This window comes from Canis lupus, chromosome X (assembly GCF_048164855.1).
Source record: "Canis lupus baileyi chromosome X, mCanLup2.hap1, whole genome shotgun sequence".
Classification (NCBI taxonomy): Eukaryota; Metazoa; Chordata; class Mammalia; order Carnivora; family Canidae; genus Canis; species Canis lupus.
Genome location: NC_132876.1, coordinates 16702522 through 16719254, shown reverse-complemented (window position 1 = coordinate 16719254; position 16733 = coordinate 16702522). Strand labels below are relative to the sequence as shown.

Sequence of the window (16733 nt, the reverse complement as noted above, 5' to 3'; positions counted from 1 at the left end):
GGTTTAGTGCCGCCTTCAGGCCAGGTCATGATCCTGGAGACCCGGGATCGAGTCCCACGTCGGGCTCCTTGCATGGCGCCTGCTTCTCCCTCTGCCTGTGTCTCTGCCTCTCTCTCTCTCTCTCTCTCTCTGTGTGTGTGTGTGTGTGTTTCTCATGAATAAATAAAATCTTAAAAAAAAGATGTTAAAAAAAAAAGAAATTGCAGGTTGGGAGGGGCACCTGGCTGGCTTAGTCAATATAGCATGTGACTCTTGAGCTTGGGGTTGTGAGTTCAAGCCCCACATTGGGGGTGGAGTCTACTTAAGAAAAATAAAATAAAATATATTTTAAAAAGAAATTGTAGGGCAGCCCTGGTGGCTCAGTGGCTTAGCACCACCTTCGGCCCGGGGTGTGATCCTAGAGACCTGGGATTGAGTCCTGCATCAGGCTCCCTGCATGGAGCCTGCTTTTCCCTCTGCCTGTGTCTCTGCCTCACTCTCTCTCTCTCTCTCTCTCTCTCTCCCCCTCTGTGTGTGTGTCTGTCATGAATAAATAAATAAAATCTTAAAAAAAAACTTTTCATATAAGAAATTTCACAGGAATTATTTTGACACTTCAGATCAAGGCTACACAATGAGTATAATCGATTTCATTAGAACTTCTAGATTTGTGAAGTCCACATTTCTGCTTTTAAATGAATATATCAGCAATTGATGACATGGTCCCTGGGGCGACCAACAGCAGGGTGGGAGGTAGTGACACTAACTTAGGAGGGCAGCATAGTGTAGAGGTGAAAAGCTCTGGATCCTGAATCAAACAGATCCAATGTCAAAGCCTGGCTGTGCCAAGTGGCTACATTATTGACCTTCTTTCAGCCTCCTTTCCCCATCTGTAAAGTGGACAGGATGTATTACCGACCTTATAGAATTGTTAGAATTTCATGTGATAATGGTAGATTGAACCTTCTGAAATTCTCATTCCTGTAGGTAAAAAAAAATCAAATACTAGCATTTTGAATTTTTTAACCTCTACACATAAAGCATAGTGCACTTAATAAACACTAGGAATGAGGGCAGCTCTGGTGGTTCAGTGGTTTGGCGCCTCCTTCAGCCCAGGGCATGATCCTGGAGACCCGGGGTCAGGTCCCACATCAGGCTCCCTGCATGGAGCCTGCTCCTTCCTCTGCCTGTGTCTCTGCCTCTCTGTGTCTCTCATGAATAAATCAATAAAATCTTTTAAAAAAAACACTAGGAATGATTATTCCAGGTGCACCTCGGTGGCTTAGGCTCAGGTCGTGATCTCAGGGTCCTGGGATCCAGTGCCGTTTTGGGCTCCCTGCTTGGGGAGTTTGCTAGTTCCCTGCTTGTTCTCTGAGAGAACAATAATTTACAATAATTATAACTGCCATTATATAATAATAATGAGATGTTCCCTCATCTATCTCTATCTCTATCTCTCATTAATAAACAAAATCTTAAAAAAAAAGAAGTGTATCTGGGTGGATGTGGGGGTCCTGTTTGTGTTTGCTTAGGAGGCAAGGGAATGGACTGCCGCTTTCACCCTAAAGGGGTGGGGTGGGGAATGGGGACCAGTACTCTCTGAGGCTAGGATGGGACCGAGAGGCAGGGCCTAGGTGCTCAGAGTTGGGAGTATATGGGATGGAAGCCTTTTGTATCCACCGAAAGGAAAATCCAGACTGCCTCAAATGTCGCAGGACCAAAATGTTCTTGACTGGTCTCTATTCATTAATATAGTTTGGGGTTTGGTATAGCAGCAGTCTTCCCCGGGGCTCCCTTTCTCTCATCTCTAGAGGTAACTAAGAGAGAAGGAGACTTTAGGTAAGAAAGTGTCACCAGGGTCACTTTTAGCAGCGGCAGCAGCCACCTTGAGGCAGCAAGGGCTGTGGCTTATAATACCTTCATAGTTCACAGGCTAGATGAGCGTGGTTGCTGGAAAGAATGGCCCCCCAAAATTCAGGGCCTCCATTCCTTGGGACACCACCATCCAAATCTGCTCTGTCAAAGATGGCTTTCCCCAGGTGACCCAAGGCTCACTATAAGGTTGCTGTGAATTTGGGATTTGGGACACTGCCCCCCCACCACATGCTGCCATCCAAACTGTGCTCTGGTGCACTCAGGGACAAAATGGTCCTTGGACAGTGACACACCACCCACTCCCCTTAACATTTTGATCAGAAATTCTGGAAGGCCTATGGGACGCCTGGGTGGCTCAGGGGTTGAGCATCTGCCTTCAGCTCAAGTCGTGATCCTGGGATCTGGGATCGAGTCTTGCATCAGGCTCCCTGCCAGGAGCCTGCTTCTCCCTATGCCTATGTCTCTGCCTCTCTCTCTCTGTGTCTCTCTCGTGAATAAATAAATCTTTTTTTTTTTAAGGTTTATTCATCTGCATGGAGAAGCAGGCTCCATGCAGGAAGCCCAATGTGGGACTTTGATCCGGGAACTCTGGGATCACGCCCTGAACCAAAGGCAGATAGATAGATGCTCAACTGCTAAGCCACCCAGGAGTCCCTAAATAAATAAATCTTAAAAAAAAAAAAAAGAAAATTCTGGAGGGCCTAAAAAAATTGAAAAGAAAATTCTGGAAGGAAAGCAGTTAAAAGAAATATTTAAAAACCACTGGGGCCCTGCCTTGCACATTTCAAGCATTCAGCTTCTAGGTCATATGTATGAGATCTGTAAGGCCAGTTCAGATGGAAACTGCCCGCTTGTCAGGCTACACATTGTTTCTAACTTGTGCTCAGAACATGCAGTACCCTTATTCAACATGAAGCAAGCAGAGTGATTATACTAAGTCCACTTAATCGCTCTATTTGTGCTACACAGTGCCCTGAATCGCTACCGGTCTGCAGATACCAATTTTCAAAAATAGCATTTATCCCCAGGAACAAATCTTAATATGTTTCCTTGCCCTTGGTTTCATTAAAAGAGGCCAACCATAGCCCTCCGCTCATTGTAAGTGATGTGAAATGTTGGGTAGATTGTCTATGCCACATAGGGTAGGGCTTATTTTGCCCTTATCATCTGTATTACATGAAAAGCTATGATGGGAGGGTGGGTTGCTGCAGTGTCCCTGTGCAGACCACTCAAGATGCTTTTAACTTGTACAAAACCCAAAGAAGTGGAACATTCAGGAGATCTGGGAGAGGCACACGTGGTTGGGGGGGAAGGGGATCAGACATTCTCTCCAGCCCTCCAATCTTCCTTTGTCTCCACGCCCACGCCCCCCTTCATTATCTTGGATAGATGAGAGGCTCTAGGCTTTAAGCACCATCTGCCAGAGCTCTCTCCCTCCTCCCTTCTTGCTTGTGTGGGTGTTGCGAATGGGGAAAACATCCATCCATTTTGAGAGCTGCCCTAGACTTTTTGAACACTCAGATTCAGCTTCTACCATAGGCACAATTAGAATAGTATCTGTAAGACCAAAGGAGATTCCATCACTGCTTGACCTTGAGCATTTTTGTTTTTGCAGGAAGGGGTCCGGGCAATCACTTCCCTACCCATCACTTATTGCTCTAGCTCAGTTCCCTACTTGACTAATCTGCTTTGCTAACCTGGTCCAGTCTTAGTATCCCCAAGCCCCTGATGCCTCTAGAAAATGGGGTTTGAACACTTAGACTTGTGTGAGTGACTTACACAGGCGTTAAACCCTTTACAATTTTTTTTGGCATCCTTTATTTGGTGTATTCAAGCCACTGGCTATAAAATAAAGTCAGCTAGCAACAACCAAACACAAATCACCTTTAATCAAGCAATTTTACTTCTAGAAAAGTTTCCTTGAGGGGCTCGTTGGACATCGTTGCAAAAATGTGTATACAAAGATGGTCATCGCAGTGTTGTTAACATAACTGAATATTCTGCTGGTGTTGGCTTTGTTCATTGCTATGGGAGGATATTTGTGGTATTTTAATAATGCAAAAGCCGCCTTAAAAATCCTATGTGAAGATGGGCAGCCCGGGTGGCCCAGTGGTTTAGCGCCGCCTTCAGCCCAAGGTGTGGTCCTGGAGACCCAGGATCAAGTCCCACGTCGGGCTCCCTGCATGGAGCCTGCTTCTCCCTCGGCCTGTGTTTCTGCCTCTCTCTCTCTCTGTGTCTCTCATGAATAAATAAAATCTTTAAAAAAATTCCTATGTAATGTGAAAACCTGTGGACCTGAATAGAAACAAATCCTAGAAAGAAGTATACCTAAAAGTGGACAGTGGTGGTCTCTGGATATTATAGGTAGCGTGGTGTTTTGTTTTTGTTTTTGTTTTTACTTTTTCTACATTTTCTTGACATTAAAAAATAGAGTGTGTAGTAACCAGAAAAAAAATTTAGCTATTTCCATTTTGAAAACAATAAACACCTAACGTGTCTTGTACATCTTTCCTTCCCAGATAGTGACATGCCTCCAAACCAGTGGCGTTTCTCGTCTCAGTGGACAAAGCCAGAGCCAGAGCCAGAGCCAGAGCTAGAGCCAGAAGCATCTTTTGCATATGGTGCCACCAACTGCAACTTGAATGGGCCTAGTCTCATGACTATGGATCAGTACCCAGCATCCCTGGCGGGGAGCCCCCCTGTTGAGTCTGACGAGCCATGGCATTACCCCTCCCTAGCCAGCCCCAGCTCTTCAGAGCCTGGCTACTCTCAGGCCTACTCCACTGGGCACATGGTTCCAGAGCCCCAACCCAATGGGAACTATGAGCCCTTCTTAAGTCTCCTCCAGCAAGATCGACACCTAGCCCATCCTCAGGAGTCTGCAGTGTGGGAGGATTGCAACTCTGCCCAGATAGCCGGAGGCACAGGATTGCTCTGCAGCTTGCCTCCCAGCTCAGCCCACTGTAAGAAAATGCCTCCAGATACTTGGAGGATGGTCTCTGATTGGTTGTAGTTGAGAGGGAGTTGGCTATGAGAAGGGGTGCTAAGGCTAATTGCTCCTGCTTCAGACATGGGGTTTCCGTGATATGGAATGTTCTGCTTCAACTTCCATAGATCTTCACTAAGCTTCATCGACATTCACAGTTTAATGATTAAGGGTTCATAGATAACCAACCAGATGGACTTGTCCCCAAATATTCACCCCAGTCTGTTGACTTGGACTTATTCTAGAAAAATGATTTAGGCTACTACCTAAACTCACAGGGTCCTGCATTTACCTCACCACATAAGCCACCAAATAATCCATTTGTAAAACAGAACTCTGTGACATACCTACAGGCACAAACTCTATCCTCTAAACAGGTTGGTGACTAGCAGTGATTCCAGGTTCCTGGGTAAAAACAAGGGCATTGTATACCAACCATCTGTTCCAAATATTAAAATTCAAAGCCACCATAGAGGCGGTCCCATTGTTGCCTGGAGACCGCCACAGTGTCTGGCTGTCGGTGGCTTGTGCCTGTGAACTGGGCCCCTCCTGCGCTGTCTCCCTTGGGTTCCTGCTCCCTGGACACTATCCCTACCCCTGAACTAAAATCCCCTAAGGCTCATTTACTTCTTCATTCACCCAACAACTATTTAATTAGTGCCTACTAGATGCCAAATACCTACCAAAAAATAAGACTCCCTTTTTTGTAAAAGAATTGGTCTGAAGTATACGTTCACCAACAGAACAACCCAATCTGCTACAAAATTTGCCTTTCATGTGAAACATTGGTAATAATATATATTTTATGGTTTCAATGGGCCAATTCTGCATCCTCTGGCATTCTATACTCTGGACGAATTTTCTTTTACAGCCCCCTAGTCTGTATGTGTCAGTAGTTCTAGTGTTCCATGCCTGAAAGAAATTGCTAGAAGCTGCCTTTACTCTGAACTAAATATACAGTACACAAAGGGCCTGTTCAGCGTAGCCTACCTAAGTCAGGCACTGTGTTCCAGCCTAATGTTGAAAACAAATTTTCCATTAAAACACCACTCTGTCATTTCCAGAGTTTGATTAGGAATGTACTTCAAAAAAAAAAAAAAAAAAAAAGGAATGTACTTCAAGAGTAAATCATAAAAATGTCATGCTTGGGAAACCTATGAAAATTCCCATCCCTGTACTCTTTCAAAAATCTGTCCTCCCAGATTCAGAAGAAAAATTAGGCCAACTGTGTCTGCATATATGCCTGTGCATACACACAGCAGAGCCCCGTTTCAATAGTTGGTTAGAACACAGATGGCTCAAATCCTCACCTCCCAAACATAACAACTATACAGTTCAAACCCAATTCAGCAAATATTTAGTGAGCATCTACTATATGCCAGGCACATCATGGCAAAATTATGATGCAGGTGTGATCCTATTTCTGAAACCTGTAGACCCGTTCTCAAATTTTTATCACCAAGTCTGACTACTGCGAACTTCACACTCTCCTACTAACATTGATGTCAGTAGTATTAATTGACCTGATGCTCTTAGGATCTGTTGGGGAAGTCAGGAACACTGCCTCTAAGATGGGAACAAGACCCAAGGTACCTTAAAAACAGAAGCTTCTCTGTTTTTGTGACTTCTGATAAGAGAGAATCTGCCCAGAGTCTATAAGTTGAGAGGCAGGGGCACCTGGGTGGCTCAGTCAATTAAGTATTTGCCTTCAGCTCAGGTCATGATCTCAGGGTCCTGGAATAGAGCCCCGCAGGAGCTGTGGGCTCCGTGCTCAGCAGAGTCAGCTGCTCCCTCTCCTTCTGCCCCTCTCCCTGCTCATGCTCTTTCCCTCTCCCTTTCTCAAATAAAAAAAATAATAAATAATCTTAAAAAAAAGAACAAATAGGGACAGGCCATTTGGGGTCCCTGGAGATTTCTAATCATGTGTTCTTCCTTTCTAGATAAGAAAATATATTTCCCCCCAGATGGTGGACCTGCCAGTGCCAACCTTGCAAGTGAAAGTAGGTATCTGGTTCTGCCTTTGATACTACGTTTCTGTATCTTGAGAACAAAACCTGAGAAGCTCCCAATGTGAAAACCAGGCTCCTCAGCTGAAAATACCTTGATCTCTATTATTTAGTATTTTCATAGTTGGAATTTGTTTCATCTTAGTGTCAAAGAGCACATGCACTTGGTGCCTTATAAAATGTCTTGGCCATTTTCTTTCTTCTTTTCTTTCTCTCTCTCTGTCTCTTTTTTTCTCTCTTTATTTTGCTATCCTAGTAGCTCTATTGAGTTCTTTCACCTTAGCTAGATTTAACCCAGATGACTCAGCAAAATGAACAAATTCATGAGGGTGAGTTTACTTGTCCCAGGTGTTCACTTTTCAGCCTGGAACATAGGGCCACCCCAGGACTCTGCGGACGAGGAAAATGTCACCTGAGGCTAAAGGCCAGGACTCTGGGCTCCACACTCAATGTTTAAGTGGTGTCAGTAGGAACTTACAAAGGGAAAATCTGGATGGAAAGGCCTGGGGGTCTTTATGGCCTGGGTTCTAATTTGGGCTTATTACTTACTAGCTTCAGAAACTTGGTCACATTTCTTAACCTCTCCATTCCTCAGTTGCCTCATTTGTAAACTGAAGATTAAAATACTGTGCCCCCCCCCCGAGTTTCTGTGAGGATTAAATAAAATAATATATGTAAATGCTGAGGATTGACATTCCACTGTAAATTAGTCACAGTAAGCCGTAAAAAACGAGCCACCAAACACACAGGATAAGACTGGCACACAGTAAGCTATCAAAAAGTGACTTTTGGGAGGATAGGGTATTTTGTGTGCCTCAGGTTGCTCCAAGCTGTGTGTGTAAGGAAGGGAAGAGCTGCTGCCATGGCCCCAATCTCAAATACTTTACAGTCTAGTATAGAGTGGGGTGAGGGCAATAGTAGACCTCCCTAGAATGTCAGCTGCTCAAGGGCCAAGACTTTGTGGGGTGTACACCCACATCCCAGCACCTGCAACAAATCCTGGAATAGAGGTGAATGCAAATTTGTTGAGTGGATGAATGAGTGAATGCTGGGAACAATAGAAGAATGCTGAAGAAGGAAAGAGTAAAAATACATCTGCCTATATAGTACAGATTATTTTGATTGATGCCCCTTTGTAAGACAGACCAACAGACAAAGCCATAAACCACCCTCGGTGATTAATTTGTCATGCCCAAGTGAGGATTTAGGGCTGGTTCAAGAGCTTTAGCATGGCTGAGTTAGGCTTCGCATTAATCTCTACCCAAGAGGAGCTCTTCTAGCCTACTAATTAATGAAAGTCAGGATTATAAAGTCTTCTCTAAGTACTTGTTAATAGTTTATACACTTGGTAATGTTAAGCCTTAGAATTACTGGAAACTTGATGCTTTAAATTGTTTACAGGCCAAAAACAACAGCAACAACATGTACAGGTGGGGACAATGAGCCGGAAGGCTCAGTGCCCACAGTGACTTTGTGAATTATGTATGTGCGTATCTTAGGTGCCTTAACACAACAGATATTCGGTAAATAGGGATTGAATGGATGCATAGCTATTTTCATTCTATAGACACAGAGACTGAGTCTCAAACGAGTGACAGGAACTTGCCTTAAGGTCACACAGCAATAGGTGGCAGGGGTACTACTCTCTTTTGCTCTCAGTCTTGAAGCCATCCCGAATCCTAAATTACAATAAACATAAATCTTGAAAAACAATTCCAACCTAAAACAAGTGTACAACAGTGGGAATTGGCAACTGGTAAAATCATTCCACTGTATCTGGATTCACTGTCTATCTATGGCCTGGACACTGGCTAGAATAAGGGGAGGGGATGCTTGGAAAGCAGGCACAGGAACATTACCTATGGAAATGGGCAAGGGGTTGGACTCCCTGAGGGAAGAGTAGTTGAAGGGAGAGTAGTTGAAGGGAGATGGGGAGTGGCTACTGGCTATGCCAACAGTCCCAAGGCAGCTATCCTGCCACTGTGGCTCTGGGCAGAGGGAGGCAGCAGGGCACGGGAACTGGGAAAGAGAGCCACCTCCAGGAACTCCAGCAAAGCCCCTGCTTTTCAGCATGCACCAGGCTCCCAGTCTTGACTGATGGTGAGTATCTTGGGGGAGCTTGTGAAATGCACAGACTCTGCATCCTCACTTCCTGTTACAATAGATCTGGCATAGAACTCTGTCACTTCTATGTGTTTGATTCTTTGTATAATTTATATGAAGCTGGTTTCAAAATGAACTGGATGAACCTTTCAGTAGGAATTTCAGTAGTTATGAAAGATTTCCTGAGTGAGGCCCCAGATAAAGATTTGTCAAAGGAAGGAGGGTAGAGTCTGCTGCCCCTCCAACATGGGCTCAGTACCCTGTGCTATCTGTCATACATCTGTGCGACAGAGCCGTGTGGAGCAGAGCAATCAGCCAGAAAAGTAGTCAGACCTTTCTGGAGGTGAGTCCCAAAAACTTTGGTGCCAAAATTTTTTAGCAAATTTGCTTCTTTTTTTTTGGTCTGTAGAAATAGACACTGCATTGCTTTAATGACTACAGATAATAATACATCAATATTGCTCATTGACATTGCTAACTGCCAGGCATGGTGTTACAATGCACATACATATTAGTGAATGACCCTCTCTGTCCCTGCCCTCATAGAGCTAATAATCTAGTGGGGAAGGCAAGACCTCACTCTCCCCAAAAGGGAAAAAATATTTACAAGTTATAAGTGCTATAAGGAAAATACAGGGTGTTGAAATAAGGGAAAATGGGAACCAACTTTGGATAAGGTGGTCAGAGGGCTCCTCTAAGACAGTGATGTGGGGATCCCTGGGTGGCTCAGCGGTTTAGCACCTGCCTTTGGCCCAGGGCGTGATCCTGGAGTCCCGGGATCGAGTCCCACATCGGGCTCCCGGCATGGAGCCTGCTTCTCCCTCTGCCTGTGTCTCTGCCTCTCTCTCTCTCTCTCTCTCTGTCTATCATGAATAAATAAATAAATAATCTTAAAAAAAATAAGACAGTGATGTGTGAGCAGGGGCCCAAATAAAGGGGGAGGGGAGAGCCAGCTTGAAGGAGTGTTGGCATGGAGATGGAGAGGGTGGGGAAAGCTGCCCATGCAAAGGTCTAGATGTCTGTGAGGAATGGAGAAAGATCAGTGTGGCCAGAGTGTAGTGAGAAAGGGCTGTGTGGCACAAGACCAGGCTGGAGAGGTAGACAGGAGCCAGGTGACCTGTGATCTTAATGGGTCATATTGGGAGTTTGGATTTTATGCTCTAAGTGACTTGGTAAGCCATGCCATGGGAGGATTTTAAGTGTGATCCAATTTGTACTTACTAAGGTCACCTCAGCCATCATGGAAATGACACACTGGAGGAAGGCAAGAAAGAAAACAGACTAGTTAGGAGGGAAGACACATGAGAAGATGGCGGCTTGGTTTACGTGGCTGCAATGGAGACAAGTTGATGCACTTGAGACCTATGTGGGAGGTTTAGCTCTTAGGATCTGCTAATGGTTTAGATGGGAGTGCTGAGGAAAGGAGAAGAATCCAGGGTAGCTCTTAGGTTTCCTGCTTGAGCAACTGGGTGGACAGTGGTACATGTGTCAAAACAAGGGAAATTGTAGGGGAACACAATTCTATTGACTCTATTCAACTCTGGCCGTGTAAGTCTAAGGTGCCTATAAGACATCCAAGGGGATATATCTCTTAAATAGTTGTGTATATAAGTGAGGAGTTCAGAAGGGAAGCCTAGGTAAACCTTTGAGGTTGATCAATATATAAATTGACAGTACTTCAAGTCGCTGAATGATCACCTTAGCAGAAAGTGTAGATAAGACAGAGGAGAGACTCCAAGAGTGTGCCAATGTTCAGAGGGTGGGGCTCTGAGGAACCAGCAGAGGATACTGAGGAGTGATGTTTCAAAACAGGGGGAATGATCCACTGGGTCAAAGGCTCCTGAAATTTTTTTTTTAGATTTTATTTATTCATGAGAGAGAGAGAGAGAGAGAGGCAGAGGGAGAAGCAGGCTCCATGCAGGGAGCCTGACATGGGACTTGATCCCGGGTCCCCAGGATCATGCCCTGGGCTGAAGACGGCGCTAAACCACTGAGCCACCCGGGCTGCCCTAGGCTCCTGAGATATTCAAGAAGAGTGGGAAATTTCTCCTGGATACAGAGAGAAATTTCTCTTGCCTGTGGCATCAGATTTTGATAGCCTTGTTAAGAGCAGTTTTCCTGGGATCCCTTGGTAGCTTGGTGGTTTAGTGCTGCCTTCGGCCCAGGGCCTGACATTGGAGACCCAGGATCGAGTCCCACATTGGGTTCCCCGCAGGAAGCCTGCTTCTCCCTCTACCTGTGTCTCTGCCTCTCTGTGTCTCTCATGAACAAATAAATAAAATCTTTTTTTTTTAAAGAGCAGTTTGGGCAGCCCCGGTGGTGCAGCGGTTTGGCCCTGCCTGCAGCCTGGGGTGTGATCCTGGAGACCCGGGATCGAGTCCCACATCAGGCTCCTTGCATGGAGCTTGCTTCTCCCTCTGCCTATGTCTCTGCCTCTCTCTTTCTCTCTCTGTGTGTCTCTCATGAATAAATAAATAAAATCTTAAAAAAAAATAAATAAAGAGCAGTTTTCCTCATAGGAGCAGTGGCTGGCAGACTGAATGGAAGATGAGAAAGTGGAGATTGTAGGTACCAGCAGCCCCTCAGAGAAGTTTAGCCCCAAATGAGTAGAAATGTAGTCGCTAGAGACTTAGTGGGGTTGAGAGGGTCTTTAAAAAAAAAAAAAAAAAAGAAGGCAGGAGCTCCTGGGTGGCTCAGTCCATTGAGCGTCTAACTCTTGCTTTCAGCTCAGGTCATGATCGCAGGGTCATGGGATCTGTGCTCAGTGTAGAGTCTGCTGTCCCTCTTCCTCTGCTCCTCCCCTGCTCTCTCACAAATACATAAATAAAATATTTTTTAAAGGCTCTAATATTTGCCTTTTATCTGTATGGTAATGGGAATGATCCAACAAAGATGAAGAGATAAAATAATGATGGAGGAGGATGAGGATAACTTTGTGGGGTTAGGGGGTCATTGAGACCAGAGAAGGGCCATGTGAAAGTACTGACATGGCTAGAAAGAGGGGACATGATAGCACTGAAACTGTACAAAAGGAGAATAAGGACACAGGTGCAATCAAATGACCTGTTTTTTCCATCAACTCTGGGGCAAGAACATCAGCTGAGAATGAATCTGAGTGTTGAAAGGTGGGCAAATATGAAAGTTGTCAGCTTCTTTTTTTTTTTTTTTAATTTTTATTTATTTATGATAGTCACAGAGAGAGAGAGAGGCAGAGACTCAGGCAGAGGGAGAAGCAGGCTCCATGCACTGGGAGCCCGATGTGGGATTCGATCCCGGGTCTCCAGGATCGCGCCCTGGGCCAAAGGCAGGCGCCAAACCGCTGCGCCACCCAGGGATCCCAACTTCTTGAGTTCCCAGCTGAAGTCTGAGGTCAAGAGTCACAAGTAGAAAGAGCTGGGTAGTGTGATTTGCCTGAGTGCTGTTTGGTTAGGGTGATGCATAGAAGGAAGATGGTGAGGTTCATCCGAGGTTCATCCGGGATGGAGGCTTTGGCTTTGGCATCTAAGCGTGATGGATGGGGTGAAAGGAAAAATTGCTGAGGGTATTTGCAAATGAGTGATTGTAACAAGGGAGCCTGGTCTTTGAGCGGCACAAAGAAGGAGGAGGCCGATGAGGGAGAGGGGTAGTGGAGGTTGATGGACCAGAGCATTAGGTTATGGAAACATGTAGTGCTAAGACTACTTACACCAATGATGTGGGAGGTGGTGGGTGGAGAGTAGATGTTTGAAATTGAAATGTCAAGGGTACCACCTGTGGGTGATGACAAAGTCTAGTGTGTGGCCATGGGAACGGCTGGCTGAGGTCGAAGGAAGTAAAAGGTCGTCATTAGAGATGAGGAGAATGATAAGATTCGTGGAAGTGAAGCAAAATAAGAACCAGTAGCTATCTACAAGGCAGGTACTATTTTTATCCTCATTCACAGGATGGGAAAATTGAGGTTTAAGGAGGTTAAGTCAATTTGCCTAAGGTCAATGTTGAGTGAGTGCCAGATTCTGCTTTCTCTGACTTCCAAATCCTTGGTCTTCCCTACAAAGCTAATTCTACTTCATACATATAAAGATATTGTCTCTCTTTCTCTTTCTTTTTTTTTTTAACATTTTATTTACTTGAGAGATAGCCAGCAGCCACATTCGGAGTTAGGGGGAAGGGCAGAGGGAGAGGGAGACAGAATCACAAGCAGAGTCCCCGCTGAGCACTGGGCTTCATCTCATAACCCTGAGATCATGACCTGAGCCAAAACCAAGAGTCAGATGCTTAACCAATTGAGTCACCCAGGTGCCCCAAAGACACTGCCCCCCTTTTTTTTTAAGATTTTATTTATTCATGAGAGACACACAAACACAGGCAGAGACACAGACAGAGGGAGAAGCAGGCTCCATGCAGGGAGCCCGATGCGGGACTCAATCCGAGGTCTCCAGGACCAGGCCCTGGGCTGAAGGCAGCGCTAAACCACTGAGCCACCCGGGCTGCCCAACACTGCCTCTTTCAAAATAATAGCTAACATTTATTGAGCATACTTGTTCCAGGCACTGTTTGAAGGGCTTTCCATGTGTTTAACTCACTTAATCCCTTCCAGGATCTTGGGAAGGAAGGTAGCATTAGTAGTCCCATTTAACAGATGAGAATGTGAGGCTAGGTAACTCGGCTGAAGTCACACAACTAGGCACCTAGTAGAGAAGTCAAGATTCAGATCTGGGCTCACTTGACCCCAGAGCCAGCTTCTTCCTCATCATGCTTATCTTGTTTTTCAGAAAGCCAATCTCCAGAGAGAAGAGATGTGTTCTTTTATTGAAACTCAGTCTGAAGAAGAGAATTTTTTTTCCAAACCTGCTCATGATTTTCTACTGTGAATCTAGAGGGCCTAGAGACTGCACCGCCTTTTTCTCTTTCCGTCACTAAAGAGCATTGCGCCAGGAGCAAGTTGATGTTCTCCCTAAAATTCTACACATTTCTTCCCTAGTACCTGTGCCCTATGGCAGGAGTTTTTCAAACATCAGTGACTCCTCAGCATATGAAATGGTTAAAAGAGCAGTTCAGTGATGGGAACTTTTAGAGGGCCCCCTGTTTGCTTATCCCACCTTCCCTGTATCTGCTGCCTCCCTACTTAGAAATCAGTCCCCTCACCCCCTACCAGCAGAGTCTTTCAGACCGAGACTGACCGTGTGGTGTCCTATGGGCTTGTCCTAGTTTGCCAACTGAATGGATGACATACCAGCAATGGCCTGAAGCTTTCTAGCCTGAGCCCAGACTGTGGCGGGCTGCACTCCTGCCTCCACCAAAAGCAAAATGAGAACAGGGGTGGGCAAGATCCACTGAGGAAGTTGAGGCTGGGCATGTTCTGCCAGCATCCTCAGAGTCTGGAAAGAAGCAGAAAAGGTTCAGAAGGGCTCTCATGAATGAAGTACTTTCGCTGGGAATGTTTGATTCTTCAGTTCTGAAAAAGGGATTCCAAATAGAGTTGCTGAGAAACCTGAGAGCTGACTTATTGGAAGTTAGGGAACAGACTGCCCTGTCTCGAGCTGGGCCTAGACAGTTCTGTGCCAAGAGCATCTCTTAGCTGTGGATCCAACTGCTTTATGCCCTCCCTTTGAGGATGACTCTCGCATCTGACCCCCTGCAGGTGTTTATCTGGACCTCTACTGGCTTCTACAGACCATGAAGCCTGCCCCTTAGTTCTTTCACTGTTAGTGACATCTGGGAGCCATTAGCTCTCTTTTTGGCACAGAGCCATTAGGGCCACCCAAATAGGTACCCACAGCATCTTAGACAAATTGGAGGTGAAAGACAAGGCTTAGTCCAAGACATGGCAGCAGGACCTCCCTACAGATTGTTCCAGATAAAATGACAAATTTCTTCGAACTCCCTCATGTCTCTAATCTAGTAGATAGCCTTGCAGTCAGCGTGAGCTTGGCAGGTAGCCTGTGACAACCTCAGAATCCCCTGCTGGCAGTGTTGGCTGTCCACACAGCACCCCCACTTGCTCCTGTGTAATAGCTCGGAGGGTGAATAAACAATAAAACTACTTTTTTAGATTATGCTATTCTCTGTTTCAAATTCTTTCACATCCATGATCTCCTGCCAACTTCCCAGCAACCCTGGGACTGGTATTACCTCCACGTAATCCATGTGCGTACTGAGGCTTAGCATTGGTAAATGACCTGCCCACGTCTCCCCACCATATGACTTTTCAAGGGTTAACATCAGCATGGCTCTTGGATATGTTTCCTCCCATCTGCTGTGTAAATAAAGACCACAGCTCTTGCTTGAGTGAGTCCATGACCTTGGCAGTTTAATACAGTAAATCTGTCTCAAGACAATGTGTTACATATGTTTCCTAGATTTATTTTATTTATTTTATTTTATTTATTTTATTTTATTTTATTTATTTTATTTTATTTTTTATAGATTTTTGTTTATTTATTCATGAGAGACAGAGACACAGGCAGAGGGAGAAGCAGGCTTCATGCAAGGAGCCCGACATGGGACTTGATCCTCGGGACTCCAGGATCATGCCCCGAGCCAAAGGTGCTTAACCACTGAGCTACCCAGGTGTCCCTGTTTCCTAGATTTAGTAAGAGAAAAGAAACTTGGCTAATACAGGTTCTCTCAAAGTTACCTTCAAAAGCCATTTCTCTTTTTGGTGATGGCTGAGAGAAGTTCAGGGTGGAGGCTTGTGATGCATAATTATCCAAGTGTGTATTTCTTCTGGCTCACGCTGGAAAGATTGATCTGTGCTCAAAGATAATATGTACCATCAGGATTGAACCCTTAATATATACTCTTTAGGAAAAAAGAAGAAATGATTCCAAGAAGGCTGGCATCTTCTGTAGCCTGGTAAAATCTGATAACATTTCCTTGCAAATTCCGAAGCTCTCTCTTGAATGAAGCTGAAAGCTGTACTGAAGTTACCCACTGTAATAAAGGAGGAAGACAAGGCATCCTGCCTCTGAGAGACCCCTGCTCCTCTGACATACTGGGAAATCCCTGCCCAGATCAACCACTTAATCCTAGTCTTAGATTCCTGAATTTCTATACCCATCCTTTGTTTCCTTTCCCACCTCATTTCCAAAAAGCTAACTCAAAAAAACATTTCTTTGACTCACTTTTGGCATTTTACTCTTGGAATTAAAAATCTACACACATGCACGCACATGATGTGTGTCACTCTTCACACACAAAGGTGGGATGGCTGGCCCCGTGTGTTGCCTGGCTTTATCTACACTCCTAGCTGATGATCTTGTGAGATGCTAGTTTAGGGGTGGGGGTGTAGAATTAGCAGATGGATACAGGTTTGAACATGGGAAGTCGGGGCCCAACAGAGCTCGAGTTCACAAATCTCATTCACATCTTTCTCTGCAATTTTGGGAAATGGACAAGTGACCTGATTGACTCACTGGCTGCCGTCCCTCCCCCCAAACACACCCATTCCTGAACTTGACAGTTGGGAAAATTGGAATTGCTTCAAATGGGAAACTCCCATACTTGAATGATACCTGTACTGAAAAAGCAAGGAAAAAGTGACAACTCCTTTTTTCTAGTAGCAAAGACCATCTTAAGAATTCCGGGATCCCTGGGTGGCGCAGCGGTTTGGCGCCTGCCTTTGGCCCAGGGCGCGATCCTGGAGACCCGGGATCGAATCCTACATCGGGCTTCCGGTGCATGGAGCCTGCTTCTCCCTCTGCCTATGTCTCTGCCTCTCTCTCTTTCTCTCTCTGTGACTATCATAAATAAATAAAAATTAAAAAAAAAAAAAGAATTCCAAGGAAGAGGGGCACCTGGCTGGC

The 16733-nt window shown here is 45.2% G+C and overlaps 1 protein-coding gene across 2 annotated transcripts in view; it reads left to right on the top strand.

Annotated features, from left to right (window-relative positions):
- The window catches only part of VGLL1 (vestigial like family member 1), a 30282-nt gene extending 15298 nt beyond the window's left edge, over positions 1-14984 (top strand). The window contains exons 3-5 of one of the 2 annotated variants that reach the window (XM_072815404.1): positions 4374-4817; positions 6781-6840; positions 13701-14984. In XM_072815404.1, the coding sequence (XP_072671505.1) occupies positions 4374-4817; positions 6781-6840; positions 13701-13741 (545 nt within the window). In that variant the 3' untranslated portion in view covers positions 13742-14984. Of the gene's footprint in view, positions 1-4373; positions 4818-6780; positions 6841-8713; positions 8947-13700 lie in introns of those variants that run through there. The other variant, XR_012026099.1, reaches the window with a different exon arrangement.
- The last annotated feature ends 1749 nt before the right edge of the window (positions 14985-16733 follow it).